General features: G+C 35.5%; 1 protein-coding gene across 3 annotated transcripts in view; it reads left to right on the top strand.

Annotated features, from left to right (window-relative positions):
• Window positions 1–22,607, top strand: part of magu (SPARC related modular calcium binding-like protein magu) — a 78,698-nt gene extending 56,091 nt beyond the window's left edge. For 2 of the 3 annotated variants that reach the window (XM_067776252.1, XM_067776253.1), the window contains 6 exons: window positions 9,022–9,444; window positions 13,033–13,124; window positions 13,186–13,460; window positions 16,605–16,739; window positions 16,809–16,951; window positions 17,033–22,607. In XM_067776252.1, the coding sequence (XP_067632353.1) occupies window positions 9,022–9,444; window positions 13,033–13,124; window positions 13,186–13,460; window positions 16,605–16,739; window positions 16,809–16,951; window positions 17,033–17,103 (1,139 nt within the window). In that variant the 3' untranslated portion in view covers window positions 17,104–22,607. The remainder of the gene's footprint in view (window positions 1–9,021; window positions 9,445–13,032; window positions 13,125–13,185; window positions 13,461–16,604; window positions 16,740–16,808; window positions 16,952–17,032) is intronic. The other variant, XM_067776254.1, reaches the window with a different exon arrangement.
• The last annotated feature ends 560 nt before the right edge of the window (window positions 22,608–23,167 follow it).

Below are 23,167 nucleotides of genomic sequence, written 5' to 3' on the forward strand. Positions count from 1 at the left end.
AACTCGACGTTTTTTGCGACAGCATAAGGAGGTATAAGATTTCATATAGTATGTTTATACGCAAGCGTAACTATATATTACATCCCAGCCAACCAGCAAAGTGTAGAATTGGAACTACCTGGTCGTGCGCTCTTTCCTCAAGGGAGGGGGAAAATAGTACCAAAGATTCATATCAACGCATCCCAACAATCAGATGCTATAATGGAAGACGATTGCTGATAGACTTTGTTCTCCAGTCGAATTACCTAATGCAGCAGCAAGTGAAAGAAATCTCATGGTAGGGAGCTGCCCGAAACTGAAACCTTAAGGTCTGAAGCTGCACTGTTAAGATCCAATTATCTTGGCGGTGATCCAGCCCTCGATCACGCATGTTCCATCATAGTTTATGTATTAATAGTTCAGCGTATTGTTCTCCAGTACTTTGCTGCTTTTAAGCCACTACATGGCTGTTGGCGTCATAGACGGATGATGTAACGTCCATTCCGTCGCCTGTGATGGAGGTGTAATGGATTTGTCATGTCTTTTTAATGAGGGTTATAAGAAAAATATAATTATTTCTGCAAGCAAAAGCCCTGACCACAATACTTTCAGTGATTGGCCGAATCTTCTGGGCAACTTTTGGGGCCTAAGTCGTACAAACTAGCATTTCGGCACGACTATATTTCGGACGTTGTCGAAGTCGATCAGTTACTTGCTATCTGAAAAACTTCATCTTCCAACTGCACAAGAATGCGTCAGTACATGTACGTCATTGTTGTTGCGATAAAGACACTCCCTGTAGGTTTTGGGGGAGTTTTGGCGCTGTTGATGATCCTTTGCCGCATATAGAACTAGTAAGTTTCGGTAGCAAGCACCATTAAGGTAAAAACCCGACAATTTTGGGAACGACTTGGGCCATAACGCCCCCAACCTGCCGCCAGAGCAACAGCCTGCTAAAGAAAAATATTATCCACCGGTAAGCGATTGACAATAGCTTGGAGAAGATACAAATTCCGCTGGCAGTCCGTTGAAAGGGTTGCGCTACGTAACCCATTGAATCCATTATGTACGCCGTAAGTAATTATACTCGTAGTGAGATGTGAGTGCATATGAACAATGTTTACTTAATTATGGTGATAGTGCGCTGGTTTGTCAAAGGCACCTCCTTATGCGAGGGACTTAATTACATAAGTTAGCCTCAAAAAATACCCATATCATTTCATTTTATGACCCACGGCTTCGCAATGGTTTATTTTGTTGATTTTCCGAGAGATTTTGATATGTATTGAAACGATTTTCCGTCCTCTTCTGTCAAATTTGGTTTAGAAACTGACTGACTTTGGCGTTGTACCATCTTCAGTGTAATAAATATATCACATCCTTATATTCGCATATTACTTCTAAAATTTCTAAGTGATTTATAAGATTACCCCCGACTACATTAGGAAAAAATAAACTAAAAGCCTTTCTTCAATACTTCCAAAGACTTTCGAAGCATGCCGCATTTGGTTGGCTGGGGTACAAGTCATATCATATGTCATACGTTTTAGAAAATTGAATCAACTTAAATTCTTGGAATGCTAATAACATTACACACCACATTTTCATTTCTTACACATAAACTTAATGTTGTTTCACTCATTTAGGTCACCGCTTGCCATATCTGGGGCAATTATGCATGCATGTATGTATATGTATAGTAAAGAGTTAATCTCAATCAACTCCTTAAATCCCTAGCTAAGGTTTAAATTAATAATCTTTGCACATCTTATAAATCATATATATTATTTCTAAATGCTGTTTTTATTTACGGGTCCCTTTTTCGCTTTTATTTGGAATTCAAATCTATAAATAAAGTTTTGATTGTAAAGATGGAGATTCGGGCTAATGGCGAGCTTTGGCAATTTTGGTCGTAGTGCTTTTATTTGACTATATTTTATTAAAATAATTTGTTAAAAATAAACGATTGTGAGCAGGGCCGTAGAGAGAAAAGCCGAGCCCGAGACTAAACAATTTACGGGCCCCTATAAAAAATTCACTACTACATTTGATTAACTTGAATTAATGACGTCTCATTCGTGAATCATTATTGATGGATTACGTAAAAAAAAAATTTTTCCCACATCAACTAAATGATTTTTGGACTAAGACCTGACAATAAAGTTAACACAGAATATTTACTATTTATACTATTTTATTGTAACGTAGAAATAAAATTCTCTTTTAACAGCCACATATTGTTTCAAGTAATTTTTTCTATTTATTTGGTAACATTTTAATACATTTCTGATAAACTTAATGATGATTATAAATTTTAATTATTCAATATGGAAAGTTCGGATATCAAAAAGTGGTTTTACTTGCTTTTTTCGCTGCAAAATTTTTATATTAATATCAAAATTTAACTGTCTTGCCAAAACGGATTCAACAGAAAGCCTGGCAAGTCCCGAAACTCGCTCTTGAGATGAACACGATCTATGAAAGTTTTTGATTCTTGAAAGGACCCTGAAGGAACGTTCTGCACTAGCTACAGTGACAGGTATAGATAGTGCAAAAGATGCGTAAAGCAACACAAATGTTGGGGAAAATCGTATACAGATTCTGAACATATGTAGATGGCATTTAGCAGTTCCAATGGTGACAGACCTCTATCAGAATTTCTTCGTAAATGTGTTTCAAGTGAATTATTTCGTATTCTAAGCTGTGAGAAATGTCCGACTTGTATTTTTCGACAAATTTTGCTGCGCTCGCCCGAAACGTAGTTTCATCCATGTCTTCAAATTGCCACAAAAAGGAACGCGTCTCGCTCAAATTTCTCATAGCGTTCAGTAATGCCAGTGATTGCCGAATCAAAGATCAGTAATGTATTGTTTTTAAAATCAGACTCTGAATCATCCGTAATCATCTCATTTAAATTATCTTCAGAACGTCATTTGGGTTTTCTCTTTCGAATGTCCGGAAACTTTGGCGAGATGTTCAATTGAATAGCAACTGTTTTACGTTCGTTTAAAATTGTTTCCCATTGGTTCTTGATCAACTTCAAATCAGCTAATAAGGCATCTAGATGTCGGACCTCAACATCTATGGTGGCGTCTCTAGCTTGGAGGACCACGTTTCTTTCATTAATGGTAGTCAGTATTTTGAACCAAATTGAGTACAGCAAGATACATTCGAACTTGTTGATGTACTTGAGAATGTCGGTAACATCTTCGTATGCTTGCGCAGTCAAATTTGACTTTTGGCTGAAAGACTATGAAGAGAGCTCGGTACATTTTTTGAGGATGTCCTATCGTTGTGGAGTGCTGCTGAAAATGGTAAAACATTTTTGTACAACTCCGAAGAAAGTAATTGCAGCCGTACAACATTCTGCAGCATCAACACCACATAAATTCAGACTGTGGGTTGCACAAGGCGAGTAATCAACATTCGAGTTTTTGTCGAGAATATGAGTTCTAAGCTTCTTTCATATTCGCGCCGTTATCGTACCCTTGTGCACGACAATCTTTTAATGGGATTAGATTTTTACCTAAAGTATGGCAAATTAGATCAGCGATTTTCTGACCAGTTTTTTGGTTACAATTCACGAAAGCCAAAAACCGTTCTTGAATTGTAAAATTTGTTGATTTCGAATTGAAATGGAGCTAGCGCAAAATGAACGTAGTCAACGAGACTAGCATCAGACATGGCATCAACGATAATAGCAAAATACTTAGCTTTCTTGCCTTGATCTCATATAGTTTCCACCACGTGCTTTGCACAAATTTCTATAAACTCGTTCCAAATGTCTGGGGAAAGATAGTGAACTTGTAAACGTTTGTGCTGCTGTTGTGACATCCTAACTTTCTCCAAATTATCTCTAAGTATCGGATCACATTATAAGATCTTAAAAAAAAAAAAAAATTTCCATCGTTTCATTCACCAAGATATATACTTACGCCTTTTAAAGCTAGGCCTCTTTCACCCAAAAATAAAGTAGTCTCCAAAATTCTATATAAAATTTCTTTCCACTTTTGAGTTTCAGTGATTAGCTGGTCATTGATTTCAATTGTAGCCTCCTTTTGAATTACATTTTGAAAAGATCGCCATTGAATATAACATATAATGTGATCTTGAGTATTTTCGTGTGATGGCAGTTTATCGTATAGCTTTTTCCATACGTGTAATTTCGAATATCCGCAGTATTAGTGCTCAATAGACGACATGGTAGGCAAAAAAAGCATTGCTACTGCCACTCCACATCAACCAGCCACGCTCCACTTTCTCTCCATTTTGCAAGATTCTGTTTAACAACGAGATAGGAAATGCCTCGTCATGACAATCAGGTGGAAAAAGTACCAGGACACTTTTGATGACCTCGACGAATTATTTCGTTACTTCTTCAGATCGCAAAAACTCATTATTCACGGTACCGATATCGCAGTCGTTTAAATAATCTGGACTTTGATACAGAGTTGGTGGTATTGTTGGAAGACTTTTTGAAGATGAACCTTCATCAGTGTGACTACGAAAACCTTACGATATCGAATTCATGTAAACATACATTTTTGTTTGACGTTTTTATTGTCTCCTCAGGCCCAGGCAAAAAATCATTATCAATATTCGTTGCTTTTGAAATTCGGCTTAAAATTTGCACATGGAACAACTAAAGACTCCTGAATTAAAAAAAATGTATTAGTACCTGTAAATCGCGGACCCCTGAGAAAACCCGGGCCCGTCTGAATCAATATTTAACATCCAAATAGGACTGGAGTCTAAATAAGATTTTTTTTTTAATTTTTTATTTGGTAATAAGTAAATGTATGCGAATATCTTCAGACTGCATTCTATATTCACATTATTTATTTCATTTGAAATATAAGAAATAAATGTAAAATATACTTTATAAATAAGACTTTAAAAAATTTCAGATATAAGATTAATATTTTGATTACTGCTTTTATTTTCAAATACGTAAAGTTTTAAATAATACCTGAGGATATCCCATTGCTCAAGAATTGTATTTATGACTGCTTGTCCAGAAATCCACCTGGTGGGGGCGTACTTTAGTATAACATGCATTTCTGTACCGAAATGTTCTTGAAAACTCTAAGAGTCTGCCGTCCTAACGGGAGTTTATCCAAAAATGATAGTTTACGTCTTTTAAAAATGTATCAATTTTGTTGGGAAATACATTACAAGCGGCCATCGAAGCTAAATTTAAAATGTGTCAAAGGCCATATTTGGAACAACTTGCTTCAGCATTGCTTGCACTCCGCTTTTTGCTCTCATCATAACCGAGCAATTGTCGGCAGTGAAACCAATCATTTTTTCAAGTGGTATTGAGTGGTCTTTCAAAGATTTAATAATGGCATTAAAAATGCCCTCCGTGCTACTATCGGTCAATGGTATGAAATCTAAAAATCTATCAATGCACTTTTTATCAAAAATTCGAATTGAAACTGCCAAATTTTTTGATATACATATATCAGTCGTTTCATCTATTATTAAAGAGTAATAGTTCTTCTGACAAAATGCAATTATGGATTTATAATTTTCTGGCCCTGTTATTTGAGTTATTATTTTCTGTGCTTTAATTCTATTGATGTAAAATTTGTTCACAATTTTAGAAACAGTTATGCTATTTTTCATAAGCATATTTAAATGATCCATAATTGCAAATGGCAAATTGTGCTCGGCAACAAAACAACTTAACTATCTATATATTTTCTTCGAAAAATTTTAAATGCTTTTGTACATTCAAAGTTGATTTGCAAATGACTTGAAGTGTAGGGCGGTGTTTTACAAAAATGTACAAAATATGTCAATCTAGTACCAACGTAATTTCGGGAAGCGAAATGTACCAAAAAAAGTACAAATGTACCATGGATTATCATCACTGATATGCCTACCAGCTTGATGACACGGCGTATAAGTGATATTAAGTTCTTTGTTCAAACTGATTGGAATTGGCATTGGTTTGTGCTTGGTATTACCGAAACTAACACGATCATTTTATGTATTTTTAAAATAGTATATGTTGTTTGCATATGCATGTCAAACCAACAACAATTAACGAAATATGTACATTAGACTGGGTCGATTTATTAACCGATATCGCGCCATCGATTTTTCGATAGGATTTGGGCCCAGGAAAAAAAAAGTTCCACTATGCATACCCAACAAAATAATTTTCGAGCCTGCGAAATTTCATTTTTTTTACTTTTTTTCGACTTTGATTTTTAAGGTTTTTTTCATGACCTACTAAAAAAATTTTCATTTGATTGTAAAATTTTCATGTATACCCTGTCCGACCCAAAAATGTCCGCTAATACGTTGTCGATAACGGTTTTTGAAAAAAAAAAAATATTTTTTTAGGCCACATTTTTGGATCGGATGTATACCCTATATGAAAAATTTTTTAGTAGGTCATGAAAAAAACCTTAAAAATCAAAGTCGAAAAAAGTCAAAAAATGAAATTTCGCAGGCTCGAAAATTATTTTTTTTGGGTATGCGTAGTGTAACTTTTTTCCTGAGCCTAAATCCTATCGAAAAATCGATGGCGCGATATCGGCTAACTTTCGTCCATGCAAATCGACCCAGTTTAATGTACATACTGCATGCATATGTATATGTAAAATGTACATTGTACATTTTAGGCCACGAGGAACAGAGTAAATCTTTAAAAATAATTAATTGACCAAACCTGTGAGGTTAAGTTTCGCTTTAGAAGCGATTTAAGAGGCTTCATCTTTGAAAAAAATAAACGTTTTTAAACGAGACTGCGGTCGAGCATTCCAGCATTTAACGTCGTTTCAAGGAAGAACATAGGCGATTTCACATCAAGTGTTATTACCCTTCGATGATATGCCCGTTGCCACATACATAGCTTATATATATTACCATTTTTTTTATAATTTCAATTACAAATTACGTTTTCGCATTTTCATTTGATTTTTTTTTATTTACAAGTGGCTATTTTAATTTTATTAAGACGCTTTCTCATTTACAATTGACTAATCTCGTTGCCATATAACGCTTTCGCATTTACAACAGACTATTCTCATTTACAATTGACGCTTTCGAATTTTAAATTGACGCTTTCTCATTTACAAGTGATTATTCTCAGTTCCATATAACGCTTTCGCATTTACAATTTACTAATCTCATTTCCATGTGACGCTTTCGTATTTACAATTGACTATTCCCATTTACAACTGACTATTCTCAATTACAATTTGACGCTTTCGAAATTTTATTTGACGCTTTCTTATTTACAAGTGACTAGTCTCATATCGAAGTGACGCTAGTGTAGAAGGCTCATTTCCGATATAGTCGGCCTAGTACCTTAATGGTGTTTGTTACCGGAACGTACCGGACCTGCATCCGGCAAAGGACCGTCAACGTCGATAACACTCCCAAAACCTTCGCGGAGTGTCCTTATTGCTTCAACAGCAACAACGATAAAAGGAAGTTAGACTGGGCTTTATCTAATATTGTGATCTATAGATCAGAATGGCCGCCTAGTATCTTCCCAACTGTAACACACTTCCGAACTAATCAAGCCATGATTATAACAATTGACCAAGGCTATATTAGTTCGAAAGTGTATTAAAGTTCGACCGGAAAGATACCATCCGGTCCCTCTGCCTTATACGGTTCAATATTTCTAAAACCCAGTGTAGTTTCCTATCATCTATGATTTCTTTTATAAACTGTAGTGAGGGCGTCACTGCCCTGATTAATAAAAGAGAGCACCCTCCTCAAGCGAGAGGCAGCGGATGTAGATCCAATCTAGCTGAAGAAGTTTGTACACAAAGAGTGTGGCCGCCACGCTTAGCTTTGTTAAAAGCTAATTTATACACCAAGTTATAGGTCAGATAACCACCAATATGGCTCATGCAACTCCTTCAAAAAGCAGTCTTACGCTGCTGACTAAAGGGTGCTGACGAGCTCATCCAGCTTCTTTTTCCGATAGTATACCCAGTTTGTTTTCCTAATATTTTGGATATCTATATGGCTAGGGCGGGGATATAAGCAAAGCTGATATACCTGTGGTCTGAGGAGTGTTCAATCCTGCAAGAAGCAGTGCAGTCGCTGAAAGTTTCAGTCACCAAAATGATGTCAAGTACCTCCTTTCTCTTGCTGGAAAAGAAAGAGGTACCTATAAAGTAACTCATCTCGCTCATTTGTGTTAGAGCTGTATGACTGGGTATGGTGAGCATTTGCGTTGCCTCCGAGCACTACAACTGCGTTCCGGGGGTTTGCATATTTCGGGAATTTTTTTGAACCCAGCAACTTATTTCGAACTGACTACTTTTTTCGAACCGTTTACTTGTTTCTAACCGATAACTTTTTGGACCACTTACTTACTCGGAACCGGTAAAATGATTGGGGAACCGATTAATATTTTGTAACCGGTTACATTTTTGGAATCGATTAATTCTTGCGAACCGTTTACTTGATTGAACCCGGTTACTTTTTTGGAACCGCTTCGATGTTTATAATCGGTTACTATTTTCGGAATCACTTCTTTTTTTGGAAGCAATTACTTTTTGGAACCGTTTACATCCTTGAACCCCGTTATTTTTTTTTTGGAACCCGTTACTTCAGGTTCACGAATATTATATCTGCTTACTATCATATATATTATTTCTAATTGCTGTTTTTATATATGGGTCCCTTTTTCGCTCGTATTTGGAATCCAAATCTATAAATAGTTTTGGTTGTAACGATGGAGATTCGGACTATTAGCGATATTTGGGCAATTTTGGTCGTAGTGCTTTTGTTTAGCTATATTTTATTAAAATAATTTGTTAAAAATAAACGATTGTGAGCACACAAAGAAATCTATTTGTACTATGGCATTATTGTTTAATTGATTGATAGAACAGTTGATTTCTGTTGATATTTGATAAGAGACTTTTATATTGGTTGCGCAAGATGGCCACGGGTCCCGCTCGTAATTATTTATTTTACACATTATTAATCTTAGTTTAGTAAATAAATGCGCGTTTTATACCTCATTTACATGTTCAATTTCAATTCGTATGTAATTGTGTACAGGTCATTCGGCTGCTGAGAATAAGAACTATGCCGTTAATAGCATCTCTAGCAACAACAACTATCATGGATATACATCACAACAGCATATTAATAGAAACAACAACAACAACAACAGTAATCGTCATACAATATCGCCGATCTTTAATAATCATCCACAACAATTCCATTTAAATCATCATCAACAAAACCATAATCATGCATATAATAATAATAATAACAACAACAATTATAACATTAATAGAAATGATAATCTAAATAATATAAATCATCATGCATCAGGTTCATTAGACGAATTAGACAGCGACAGCACTGGGGATGATGACGAAAGTAGTCAACATTTGGATTATGAAGAAGATGATTATGATGCCGATGAGGGTGAAGATGGTGAAACGTTAAGCATGTTAAATTCATCAACAATTCATTGTACGTAAATACATAAGTATATAGAAATATCCAATATATATACTAGCGTTCATAGCAAAAAGGCAGTAAAGTATAAAGAGCAAAATCGGAGTAAATTGAATTTTTATTTGAGTAAGGCGAGGTTTTTCAATACAAGTTCAACTCAGTTTGTCAGTTAAACTACGCTTAAACTTATTCTGCAGTTTTTCAGTCTACTTTAATTGAAGTTTAAGCTAAGCTTAAGCTGCCGATCTGACAGGGTTAAACTCTAGTTAACCTATCAGTTATTCTCGCATTTTGGCTTGAGTACCATTGGAGCTCATGTTGATAACTAGGCATGCCTCTAAAAACTCAAGAAATGTTTCGGAACAGTGGCTCAACTCGAGAATCATAGCACACTCAGCAATGGAGGGAATTTTTTATAAAACAAAAAATGCTATTACTTAAGTTGAAAAGATTTAATTCCCAACTTGTGGTTCTCTAACTGGACTCAAATGTAAGATTCCATACTACAGTATTTTCACGAAAATAAAATAAAATATATATAACTTATTTTTGATTAATTACGCTGTATTACTGCTAACAAACAGGTGTTTATTTCTCACAATAAACAGCTGTTGGTTTTGGTGGTGCCACCTTGGAGATTTTTTTTCAATTCCACCTCAACTCGATATCCAATGTAGGATATCAACTAGATAAATGTGTTCGATATTCATTTGAGAACTCTACAGTTCTCAAAACTTTTCATATGATGGAGAATACTTAGAGAATGACGTCTTAAGAAAGGTTTCGACGTTGGAGATGCGAAAGGTTGGATAGTGATTGGAGGATGATGTTGGATATCAACTTAATAACCATCTGGCTTAATAATAATTAAAGCATGATGTTAGATATCAGCTCGGGAATTAGATATATATTTTTTTTTTTTTTACATTTTTATTAACATTCAAATTCTTAAAGGCAGTAACTGCCCTTTTGCTATGGGAGTATAGAGTATAGTATACATTTGTATATACTAATAGAGGAAACACCCATACATACAATACTTATCAGAAATCACACATGCATACAACTTAACAAAATATTTACCAATATTTTAATTTAACAAAACTTATTCAAACTAAAAGCATGAGTAAAATTTCGATTGTAGTAGTGGTTTATGTTCGGTTTGGTGAAAAGTACGTGAATGGAGTTACCCACATTACCATTAGGACTATATACATTTATATATATATACGCTGCACAATTTACCAAATATTTCCTTTCTATTAACTACTGAGCCATTTTATTTTCTCATACGCAAAACCAATAACGTAGAGAAAACATCTGGACAACCTTTCTCTTTCAGGATACCGAGTGAGTCCCCAAAATCATCCCGAAATTGCCCCCAAATGATCCCGGGAAGACCTCGAAAGAATACCGAAATCATCCCGAATTAACCCCCAAATATTCCCAAGAGGTTCCCCAGAATCATACCGAAGTTACCTCTAAAAGGCCCCGAAGCGATCCCCATATGACCCCAGGAGGACCCCGCAAGAGTCCCATAAACCATCCCGAATTACCCCAGGACCACGACGGAATCCCCGAAGTCATAACGAAAAAATCCAGTGAGAGTTTCTGAATTAAACCCGAATAACCCCGGGAGGACCCCAAGAGTCCCCAAATCATGCCTAAAGGTCCTCTAAATAACCCCCGATGACTACGAGGAGGCCCCCATTTGATACTTAAACGACCCCGGGAGAAGTCCGAGGAACTCTTAAATCAACCCGAAATTATCCTCAAACGACTCCGGGAAGATTGCGGTGCAGTCCCCAAAATCATGCCGAAATTACGATGTCGATGGTTCCTCTCAGTGAGCAGGTGTGAGAGCCGAGTGAAGTAATCAGTTCAGTCATCTGTTTCATGAGCAGCTCCTCGACGGCAAACTTTCGTATCTTGGCGGCACAAGGAAATGATCCAAGTCATTATTTACATTTCGTATATCTGCCGTCAATAACGGAATGATCGATTCGGTTTTGTGTATTTCGATTGGAACACAGCCAAGTACCTTAGTTTGTACTTTTATCCTTTTTATACTCAATCCGTAAGGAGAAGGTTTAATTTTCCGACTGTAGGACCAAATACACCTATCTTGCTCAACCTGGTATTGAAGTCGCCAAATATTACTTTAAAATCATGGCGGGAGCAGCCATCGTATGTCTTTTCTAGTTTCTCATGGAAGGAGCTCTAGCGCTTCAGGTACATACACTCAGGTCGTGGTCCTTTAAATCGTAGAGCAATAAACGTTTGTCGCGGTAGTCATCAGAAAAAAGATATCTCATTCAAATTTCATTCATTGGAAGGGTTTTAACCCCAACGCACAACCCTGTTACGGGATTTGGATTTTAGTCGCATCTTACGAAAGGCATACCTACCACGGGTTTATTCTACTCTGTCAGCGACTTCTTCGATCGATTCTATACGTTCCTCTTCAAACTTACAAAAAAGTCTAGGTATGTTTCATTATTAGACTAAATTTGATCGAGAAGGTAGTTGAAGCTTAGGATGTCCGTCCTAGTGGTGAGCAGAATTTACTCCGTCTCTGGAGCGCTTGCTCTTAATCCATACGCTGTGTATATACACAGTCAGATCAATGCTTTATATATAATTCCGTTGGGTCAAGACTAGATTCTATACTCCGACATGTTCTGACTTCACTTAAACCCAATCCGGTTACGTTGACGAAGCATATGGTGAACAACGATGACAAATCTCGGGCTTGTGAGGTCCCACTATATAAATGCGATTCTATCTTAATTTTCAATCCGTTAATGAAAATATGCCGTGTGGGTAAGTAAACTGTCTGATATCAAAGCGCATAAGATCCTAGTGTACTCATCCATGTAGCTTAGTTGCGGTAGAGTGGCAGGTGAAGTAACCACCCTTTTGCGAATACATACGTCCAGTAGTCTTAAACGGTATCGTGGATTGTTACTTATTTTCTATGGTGCATTTTTATTCCTTCCATAAAAATTAAATGGTATATTACAATTGTAAGTCCTTAAAGGAGAAGAGATAAATTCCGCCAATAAGTATACCGAATTGGTCAGGTTGATAATGTGGTTTGATTTAGCCATGCAGGTCTGTTTGTTTAAACGCAAACTAGTCCCTCAATTTTTGAGATATCTTGATGAAATTTGGTCAGCGAATCTTTTTCCGTTTCCGTTTAGAAGTTCGTCTCAACCGACCTAATCGGACCACTATAGCAAATACATCTCCCCTCTATGTATCACACATCTTATATAGTCCATTATTCGCGTATTATATTATAAGATTATGGCTCAGCTCCACTCATGAAATGTATGAAGCCTTCGTCACAGCCGACGACAGTCCCGTCCTTAGTTGTTTTTATTTATTTTGGTACTAACTCATCACTCGCAGCCTTTAAAGAACAATCTACAACTAACTAAGTTAGCATATTTATGGTTTGGTTTCTGCTTTGCTCTTCACTATTTGTGAACTCGCTTGTCTGCTGCAAAAAATTGTCCTTAAATGGAAAATAACAAAAAAAAAACTGTAACTAACAAATTATTCAGAAAAATTCCAACAAAGGGCAAATATGTTTTATAGACTTAAATCCGAAAACCGAGCCGCAATTCAATGAGTCCGAAAGCGAATCAGACTGCTTGGCCGATCAAAAGACAGCGCTCGAAGAGCAACGAGTAAGTTTTTCGAAATTCAAATAAAAGAATATTTATAATTTTGTACATCCTTTTTCCTTAGCACGGTGGCACTCTATTCTATGTACCAGAATGTACTGCCGATGGACGTTATCAGCGCGTACAATGCTATCATTCTACACCCTACTGTTGGTGTGTACATGAGGATACGGGCAAAAATATACCGGGCACATCAGTGAAGGATAAACGGCCGCAATGTGATGCCATCTATGCAGCGCCACGTCCAATGAAAGGTTGTCCCGAACCGAGAAAAACGTTGTTTTTAAATGATCTCAAAGAATTCTTGAAGACTCATATTGTGGCAAGCGCAAGCTCAGGGTAAGCAAACATCTATGGATAGTTATGTTAACTGTGGATGGTGCTAAAATGCATAACACTTTGAAAACCAATAAAATTTTGGTGGAATTATAAGCGTCACGTGGTCCCTCATAAGAAAAAATGGTTCTTTAAAAGAGTTAGCCGCTTGCAGTCCGCTAGAAATGGAACAAATTTGGCTTTCCCATGTTCACTACCTTTCCTCAGGAAAATATTCACACCCAAATTCTCATGGAGAGTTTTATGTCAGTACAGACATAAAGATAAAAATAAATGTAAATAAAAAGATAAAGATAAAGCTAAAGATAAAGATAAAAAAGAAACAGATAAAGACAAAGACAAAGAAAAAGACAAAGACAAAGACAAAGACAAAGACAAAGACAAAGACAAAGACAAAGACAAAGACAAAGACAAAGACAAAGACAAAGACAAAGACAAAGACAAAGACAAAGACAAAGACAAAGACAAAGACAAAGACAAAGACAAAGACAAAGACAAAGACAAAGACAAAGACAAAGACAAAGACAAAGACAAAGACAAAGACAAAGAAAAATACAAAGACAAAGACAAAGGCAAAGACAAAGACAAAGACAAAGACAAAGACAAATACAAAGACAAAGACAAAGACAAAGACAAAGACAAAGGCAAAGACAAAGACAAAGACAAAGACAAAGACAAAGACCAAGACAAAGACAAAGACAAAGACAAAGTCAAAGGCAAAGACAAAGACAAACACAAAGACAAAGACAAAGGCAAAGACAAAGGCAAAGGCAAATGCAAAGGCAAAGGCAAAGGCAAAGACAAAGACAAAGAAAAAGATAAAAAAGTTAAAGATAAACGCAAAGATAAGGATAAATATAACGATAAAGATAAATATAAAGATACGCATAAAGATAAAGATACCAATAGAGATAAAGACAAAGATAAATATAACGATAAAGATAAGGACAAAGGTAAAGAAAAAGTTTAAGATAAAGATATAGAATAAGATAAAGACAAAGATAAATATAAATATAAGGATTAAGATAAAGACAAAGACAAATATAAATAAGTATAAAGATAATGATAATGATAAAGACAAAGATAAAGAAAAAGTTTTAGATAAAGATAAAGATAAAAATAAAGGTAAAGATAAAGATAAAGAAGAAGATGGAGATTAAGATAAAGATAAAGAATGCGATAAAGATAAAGTTAAGATAGAGATAAAGATAAAGATAAAAATAAAAATAAAGATAAAGACAAATATAAATATAAATATGAGGATAAAGATAAAGAAAAAGTTTAATAAAAAGGTAAAGATGAAGATAGAAATAAACATAAAGATAAAAGTAAAGTTAAAAATATAGATAAACATAAACATACATAATTATAAACATAAACGTGAATATAATCATAAATGTAAAAATAAAAATAAACGTAAACATAAACGTACACATTAAAATGAACATAAACATGATAATAAACATACATAATCATAAACATAAACATGATCACAAACATGAAGATAAATTTAAACATAAACATTAAAGTAAAGAGTAAAGTAAAACAAAGGATAAGATTCAGATTAAGATTATATAGAGATAAAGGTCATGACACAGTTACATAGGTTAGGTTGAACTGGCTTAGATACTTTTCATTTAATAATTAATACACTCCAGTCGACACTCATGCACTTTTAAATTGCAAACAATCTATGATGTTTACCCACTCTTTACTTATAATAAAGTCAGAAATTAAAAAATAAGTTTCATCCTCTACGATAGGGGATCCGCTTCCATCATATTTTCGTCCCATTACTTCCACCTGCCATTAGTCTAAGAGCCCGTGACTGCCAGACCTTCGTCATTTTATAAAAGTTGAAATTTCGCCAGTGCATACTTCCAACTGAAGCAGGATCGTTGGTCTATTATAAAACTTGAGTCATAGTGGCTTTAACAGATATCGTGCAAAAATTTTGCAGAATAATAGACCTTTCTTTCGCCATTTTATTTAGACTGATGTTCATATATGGTCTTCGTCACGATATAAGAAGCCACTAGCCTCATTGCCAGACACTTTCCATAGTGGCTTTGTCCAGCCAGACACTTTATAATGCAAAACTGTACTTTTTTATAAAGCTAAATACTTTTTCATAAGCTGAAAGTTTTTTACGGCAAACAAAAGTTTTTTTTTAAGATTTTGCATTCGAATTTCAGTATAAAATTTCTTCGATGTTCTTTGAAGTTTAGAAGGATTAAAAGTGTCTGGCTAGACAAAGCCACTATGGAAAGTGTCTGGCAATGAGGCTATTGGCTTCTTATATCGTGACGAAGACCATATACGAAAATCAGTCTTTCTAAAATGCCGAAAGAAAAGTATATTTTTCTGCAAAATTTTTGCACGATATCTGTTAAAGCCACTGTGACTCAAGTTTTATAATAGAGCAAAGATCCTGCTTCAGTTGGAAGTATGCACTGACGAAATTTCAACTTTTATAAAATGACGAAAGTTTGGCAGTCACGGGCTCTTGCTCTACATCGTCACATTGAGCCCTTGGCCTTGGCAGTGTCCATTCTCTCAGTACCAGCTTTTTTTACAGCTCCTAGCTGGAATATATTGTAATGAATTTAGGGAAATTCCGCTTATTCCAAACCTTCTGCTAACGTTCGAATCGCTAAAATGTTGAATAAATAACTCCAATATTCAATAATGCAAAATGGCATTTATTAGACTACTTTGAAAGTACTTCACAATAACACTTATACTTCTCAAACAATAGCGTGCTTAAACCAAAACTGATTCCTCATTCCTCAGCTTGCGCTGCTTTTATACTCTCTACTGCCTCGTCAGCATATTTCTCCAAAAGTATAGACGTTTCGCCTTCTAGAATCTCTTCATGTACATGTATATTTGTAGCTTAGGCGTTTTTCATAGTCATATGCGTGTGTATATGTGAGTACTACTTCGGCTGATCATTACATGTTTTTGTGAGTATCTCTTCGTTGCCTTGTATGTATGCGTTTAAATGATGATTGATTTGTTTATGTACATACGAGTAGCTGCTTAGTATTAGCTTAGTGGTGCTAGTATCACTTAGTGATGTTAATATTCGTCACAATATGCTAAATTTATTTATTAAATTCATTATTTATTTATACTTTCATACAGTGGTAACACAACTAAATGGCACTCTGAAGACGAACGTGTTGCAACGCTCAGTTTTGTCTTGCTCGATAAGAATAAGAACAAAGCTTGGGAGCGTAAAGAATGGAAACTATTTAGGGAAATGGTTACCAACACGAAGTAAGTAGTTCACCATAGCATTATTATTATTTTGTTTTTTTTTTATTATTTTTGTTTTTATTTTACAAGAACATTACGCAAATGCGGAAAAAAGATGCCACGATACTGTGATGTAAATAGCGATAAGAAAATAACGCTTACCGAATGGTTGAACTGCTTAGAAACGCAACGTAAAGAAATGCAAACAAGTTTACAGAGCTCAACAGAGGCCGGTTAGTTAAGACGCTTCTTATACTCATGGATGTATATCACATTTAGACGTTTATTTCCCCTCAATCTCGCATTCTTTTCAGACATATATACAACATCAAAGCCAAAAAATCTCACTGGTTCAAATCCGCTCGAGCAATATCTTAAAGATTAACGCCGTTTGAATATGTATGTATTGGCTGTAGTTGTTGTAATAGCTCATGATGGCTTGTGTGATGCGAGCATTATCATAAAATTTTGTTTTGGATATACTATGTAATTCAATTTTAATTTTTTACTAATATTATTTTTTTTACATATTTTCAATTTGAGCTGGTAGATTGCTTTATTTGAAAATTGCATATTTCGTGATAAGTAATGAGATGTTGTTAACATATATATACTATTTATGTATTTATGTTTTTTATCATTTATTATATCAACTTTTTCGATGGTCGACTTTTTTTCATAATTTTTTGGTTGGTTAGGTTAGGTTGAACTGGCTGGTCCGTGAGGAGCTCACATAGACTTAATGAGTCCACAGTGCTACCAGAAGTTTATTTAACGGCCAACTTATAAGAAACCAGGACCTATGTTATAAAATAACTCCGTCCTCTTAACAAATACTAAGTTTTCTATCCATCCATCGATTTTACTGTTCATCACAGTTTAAGTGGCGAAATTGAATTCTTTATTTTTATTCGATCCTAAAAGTAATGTAAACTCACACTGATCTTTTGCATTCAATTTTGCATATGCTTTAATTGACACTGATATGCTGAAAAAAGCAGTTTCTGCAATGGCTTTCGCAGCAAGGTATGTACTTATTATTCTCTCCTATTTTTTCAAAAAAAAATTTTACCCTCTTCTGACCGTCGAAAATACATCCCTGCCGTTTCAGATAGCGTACATCTTCTGTCTTTTTTATTTACTTCACCTGGTGATTCCACCATGGCCGCGTAACTTTACATTTTAATTAATTCATCCAAAATTAGGAAACAAAAATGTTAGCCCCTTATTCATAAAAAAAAATTTTTTTTGAACGTCTTTAAAATATCTTAATATTTGAGGGAAATATGACGCAAATCCTTAATTGCCCACAATGTTCAAAAAAGTAGTTACTTTTTTCTTCTATCACGGGAGTATTGTTGTTATTAATGATAGCATAGATTCGGGCTTGAAACAAGCAAAATCGAATACATAGGTTTTTTTCTATCACAACTACTATCTCTCATTTTACGGCATGCATGTAATACATATATAAATATAACGTTCGAATCACTAAACTGTTCAATAAATAACTCCAATATTCAATAATGCAAAATGGTCTTTATTAGACTACTTTGAGGGTACTTCACAAAAACACTTATACTTCACAAACAATAGCGTGCTTAAATCAAAACTGATTAGTCATGCCTCAGCTTGCGCTGCTTTTAAACTCTCGGTTTCCTCGTTCACCCGTTTCTCCTAAGGTCTAGTAATTTCGCGAATTTCATGCTTGGTTACCAGCCATATACATGTATATTTGTCGTTTGTAGCCATATGCGTGCGGCTGATGATTACATTTGTTTATGAGTATCTCTCCTTTGCCTTGTATACTATTTATGTATTTATGATGATTGATTTGTGATGATAGTATCGTTTAGTGATGCTAATATTCGTCACAATATGTTTTACAGATAATTTCTGAGCAACGACAAAAAGTCAGCTTGTTGTTCCTACCACAACCTTGTAAAAATTAAAATCTCGAGTTGTTTTCAAAAATTACAATAAAGATATTAAAACTATTACTTAGCTTATGGTGTCGCCCTGTCATCACTAAATGGTGTCTAGCCCTAAAACCTATCGTGCATACACCACTCGTTTGTAAATTTTCGAACAAACCTGTGTTCCGAGAGCGGCTCAGTTTATTACGAATTAATAGCGAGAAGGGATTGCATACGAGAATAAAGCGATAAGAAAAGAATGAAGAAGAGATACCTTCTATAAGAAAAATCATAATATCTGTTTTCCAACAAATATTTGTCGATGCTTTCATTAAAAATTATAGAGCCGGCTTAACCAGATGATATGTATTCTTTTTATAAAAGATAACCATTTTTCCTGGATGCTTCATCGCTGCAGAAAGCTAAGCCCTCTCTGAACGTCGGTTGCCAGGTCGCCGTTTTCCTTCTTATAGCAATTTGCATAGATCTGTAAACATTCCGTGTGTTGTTGAATTTTTTAGTATTATTTAAGGGCGCTATTTCTGCTGGCTAGAAGCTGAAGCTCTTCGCTCTCACAGCTTTCTGGCGCTACTTTTATCTTTATGAAAATATGCCACACTTTCATCTTCCACTTACGGTAGTATTCGAAAACTGTTCCTTTATAGGCAGCGCCTTTTTTCGGTTGCAACGCAGCCAATTTTTATTATACCAGGTTTGATCGGTCGGCGGTATCAAAATTTTTACTCGACGACAATAGGGAGTGCTGTAGCAATATGCTTTCTCTTCTTCTTATCCGTGTAACAGTGCTTCGCCCCATCCAATAGATATCATCGATATCCTCTAACGGAAGTCCAAGGAAACTTGCAATTTGATGGCATCTCGTGGCAGTTCTGAACATGATATTTAGACAGGACAGCAGTTTCCTCTAGTTTGTTTCGTCAGGCACAATTGCGACTGCATGCTCGCCAAAATGCAGATAGTTATTGAACGTAACCCCCATTATTTTTGGGTGCCAGACCGTTGGTAGCGTACTGCCATCGACGTGGATGTTCAATATTAGCCGTTTTTTTTTTTACACGCCTATACGTTTCGTTTGGGCGTGAAAAAAAAAAACGCCCATCCTCGCTTAGATAATGCTTAGGAGACCCATCTAGCGGCAGTGGTTAAACAACTAGCTACAGCACATGGTGTACCGAAAAGTGGAGACACTACCCTCTGTTGTATTTCATATAGCTGAATCAGTTGTGATAAATAGTGGACGCGCATAGAATACATAGAATTAGTGCAGAGGGTGAAACATAGACACATATTTCAGTTACATCTGAGTATAATGCATATTGAAATTTAGTAGTACTAATTTTATGCGTAGCAATTTCAGAGGTGTATTTAAAGTTTGTCCCTTTGCAGTCCATCTAAAGTTTAAGCGTAAACGTATATAAATGTCAAAAAAACACAGCTATTGAAAACAGTTGCTCCCACTGTTCAGCATTCATTTCGCCTGGTTGACTTTTGCTCTCAGACAGCAGAGGATCCTGTAAGTGAGAATTTTGAAATGTACACTTTTTTCTCATAAAAATTATATTGTAACGAATTTAGGGAATACTCCGCTTATTTGAAACCTTCTGCTAACGTTCGAATCGCTGAACTGTCGAACAAATAAGTCCAATATTCTGTATTGCAAAATGCTCTTTATTTAGATTACTTTGGGAGTAGTACTTCACGATTATACTTCACAACTAATAGCGTTTTTAAATCAAACTGATTAGTTATTACTCAGCTTGCGCTGCTTCCGGATATTTCTCTAAAAGTCTAGACGTTTCACCTTCTAGAACTCTTGTAGCTCATGCTTGGTTACCAGCTATATACATACGTGTATATTTGTAGTTTATATCCATATGCGTGTGTATGTGTTAGTAACTCTTTCGGCTGATGACTACATGTGTGTGTGTGTGATATCTCTTCTTCGCCTTCTACAAAAGTGTTGCTAGCTTTAAAGGGCCCATTACTGATACTTAGCACAGACTTGACTTGACTTGAGAACTGTGACTTACAGTTCTGTTGAATGAACATTGCATGTTACTGATTACTCAAAACTTAGCAACATTGTAAATTTTACCAAGTAGCGCAACTAACAGCTGATCGGTGAAAATTCGCACATTCACACGCACAGTTCTCGACTCAATTTCAAACAAAAACTTTGGATTATTTAACTCAAATTTTAAAGTGAGATAATCCTTACGAATTTATGTATATAGAATATATAAGCCGTTTTTGTTGTTATTAAAACAAAAGTTTTATTTTTATTAAAGCTCTTATCATTTTTTTTTTAACTTTGAAAAATCTCCGAACACCATTCCTTCATTATATGACATTCGACTGCCTAGTCCACTGCCTTCCACTCTATTCGCAACATAACCTCTACTAAAGCTGCCAAACTCTAACAATGCTTAGCAACACTTAACTTGACTTAGAAGTCTGTTGAATTTTGATTTTCTATATAAGTTCTAAGTGACGTTTACATTTTAAGATGCCATTTGTTTGTTTCCATTTCATTTTGACATTTGTCATACAAATTGACATTTATTGATTATGATGCCAGATTGTATGCGCTAAGTGGAGTATAATCGTGGCTAAGTTGCCAAATTTACGCAAAGTCAAGTCAAGTCTATGCTAAGTATCAGTAAGGGGCCCTTTAACGTGGGCATGTATATAAGAGTGCCTGCTCCATGTTTTTGTTGTTGCGTGATTATTTACTAACAGCCTAGTGATATCAACATTCGCCACAATATGAAAGAAATGTACATTTCAAAATTCACCCCTAGAAAATCCATGGCTTGGCGTGTTTTTGGCTGCAGCGAGCGATATAATGACCGGACACATCATGGTCGATCTAGTTGCTTGTTTTCCTAACGTATGGACGTATATTTATACTGTTTGGACCTGGTTTTTCAGTGTGAGTTGACAATTATGTTGAATAGGTCAATAAAGACCTCACATGGACGGAATATGTCGAAAATGTTACCAGAATTTGTTTGACGACCAAACGGAAAAACCACAACCAAGAATCAGGGCTTTTTTTTATAAAATAACTCCTCCCTCTTAGCAAATACTAGGTTAATAGCTGCCTCGGGATCTGACAAATCTGCCGCCCCTATTAGCTGGAACATTGGTCTAGTTTATAAGATTGTGACGCCCATCATGAACTTTAAAGCTTGTCTCTTTAAATATAAGAGAAACTTTGTGAGTCTTGCGTTGCAGGATTTGCACATGAAATTGAAATGAATGAATGAAATCTTGCAGCCGTGCGCTTACTTCGACGCCATTTCTGCTTGATAGTTGTTATTCCCGTCTACTTTTGATTTCTCCCAAGCATCGATTCATTGGGCGATTCTATGACCGCGAACCAGGACGCATGATCCGGCCTGAGTGAAGTCTCTGCAACGCTTGATTCAATTCTAGGGCACTTCTTGATGAAGTACTGTGTAAAATTATTGCCTTAAGGCAGCTTGGCTATCAATATATATATTGACGCACTGAAGATTAAGCAAGCTTCCTCCAGATCTTCAGCTGCTTTCTTCACCTTGGCCACTTTGTTCGATAGCATACGCTTTTCCTGCCCACACCTTAGTTTAAGCGGCCAATGCAGCAGGGGTACAAATAAATTGTTGGAACAAAGATCTTAATTCGATAGATGCAAGAAGTTGAGCTTGGAAAATATGAAAACCTCATCCTTTTTATAATTATAAACTTTAATTGTGAACGTTGAATGTAGGTCAGTGTAATTATTGTATTAAGCTTAAGTGTAAGACTAACCGATATTTAAGTATAACTCTGTGATCATAAGCAATCACATTAATTACGAACCTTGAATGATTTTAAAAAGGAGAGCCATTACACTGCGGTACAAAAACGAGCTTTAGTTCTGGCCAATGAACCAAATATACATTTTCGGAAAGGGGAGAAAAAATAAAAATACACGTGTATCGACGATTTTCATGTACATGTCGGAATTTTTTTTTTATGTATAAAGTATAAAGCTTGTAGTGTCCGTCTGTCAGGCTACGTGAAAGACTTTTGATCGATTTTAACCCCTTTTCGTGATCCAATCGAGCTGAATTTTTGCAGGCAGACTTGTGGAAATGTCTGTATCACATCCAATTAAAAAAGAGATATTTATCAATTCTCAGATTTTCGTGATTTTTTTTTTTTTAAATAGTTATCGGTTTTTTTTTTTTGTAACGATTTCAGCTCATTAAAAACCCGAATTTTTTTATTAATTGTGTTATATTCAAATTAAAAATTTCAATGCTTTTAAAGAAACTTAGGCCTTTTATTTTTGCATTTGTAAGCATTTGTGCCAGTATCGCGAAAAAATAGACCAACAGTATTCGCCAAGCATATGCGTAATGTCTTGTCCTTTAAAGCGGCTGTTATTTTAAAATCAGCCGCCACTATATTCCACTGCTTAAAGCGTGATGCAAAGAGTTCCCTGTTCTCTCGTACAAGGTCATTCAAGTCGGCTTGCGGTACTAA

This window comes from Eurosta solidaginis, chromosome 3 (assembly GCF_040869045.1).
Source record: "Eurosta solidaginis isolate ZX-2024a chromosome 3, ASM4086904v1, whole genome shotgun sequence".
In the NCBI taxonomy this organism is placed as follows: Eukaryota; Metazoa; Arthropoda; class Insecta; order Diptera; family Tephritidae; genus Eurosta; species Eurosta solidaginis.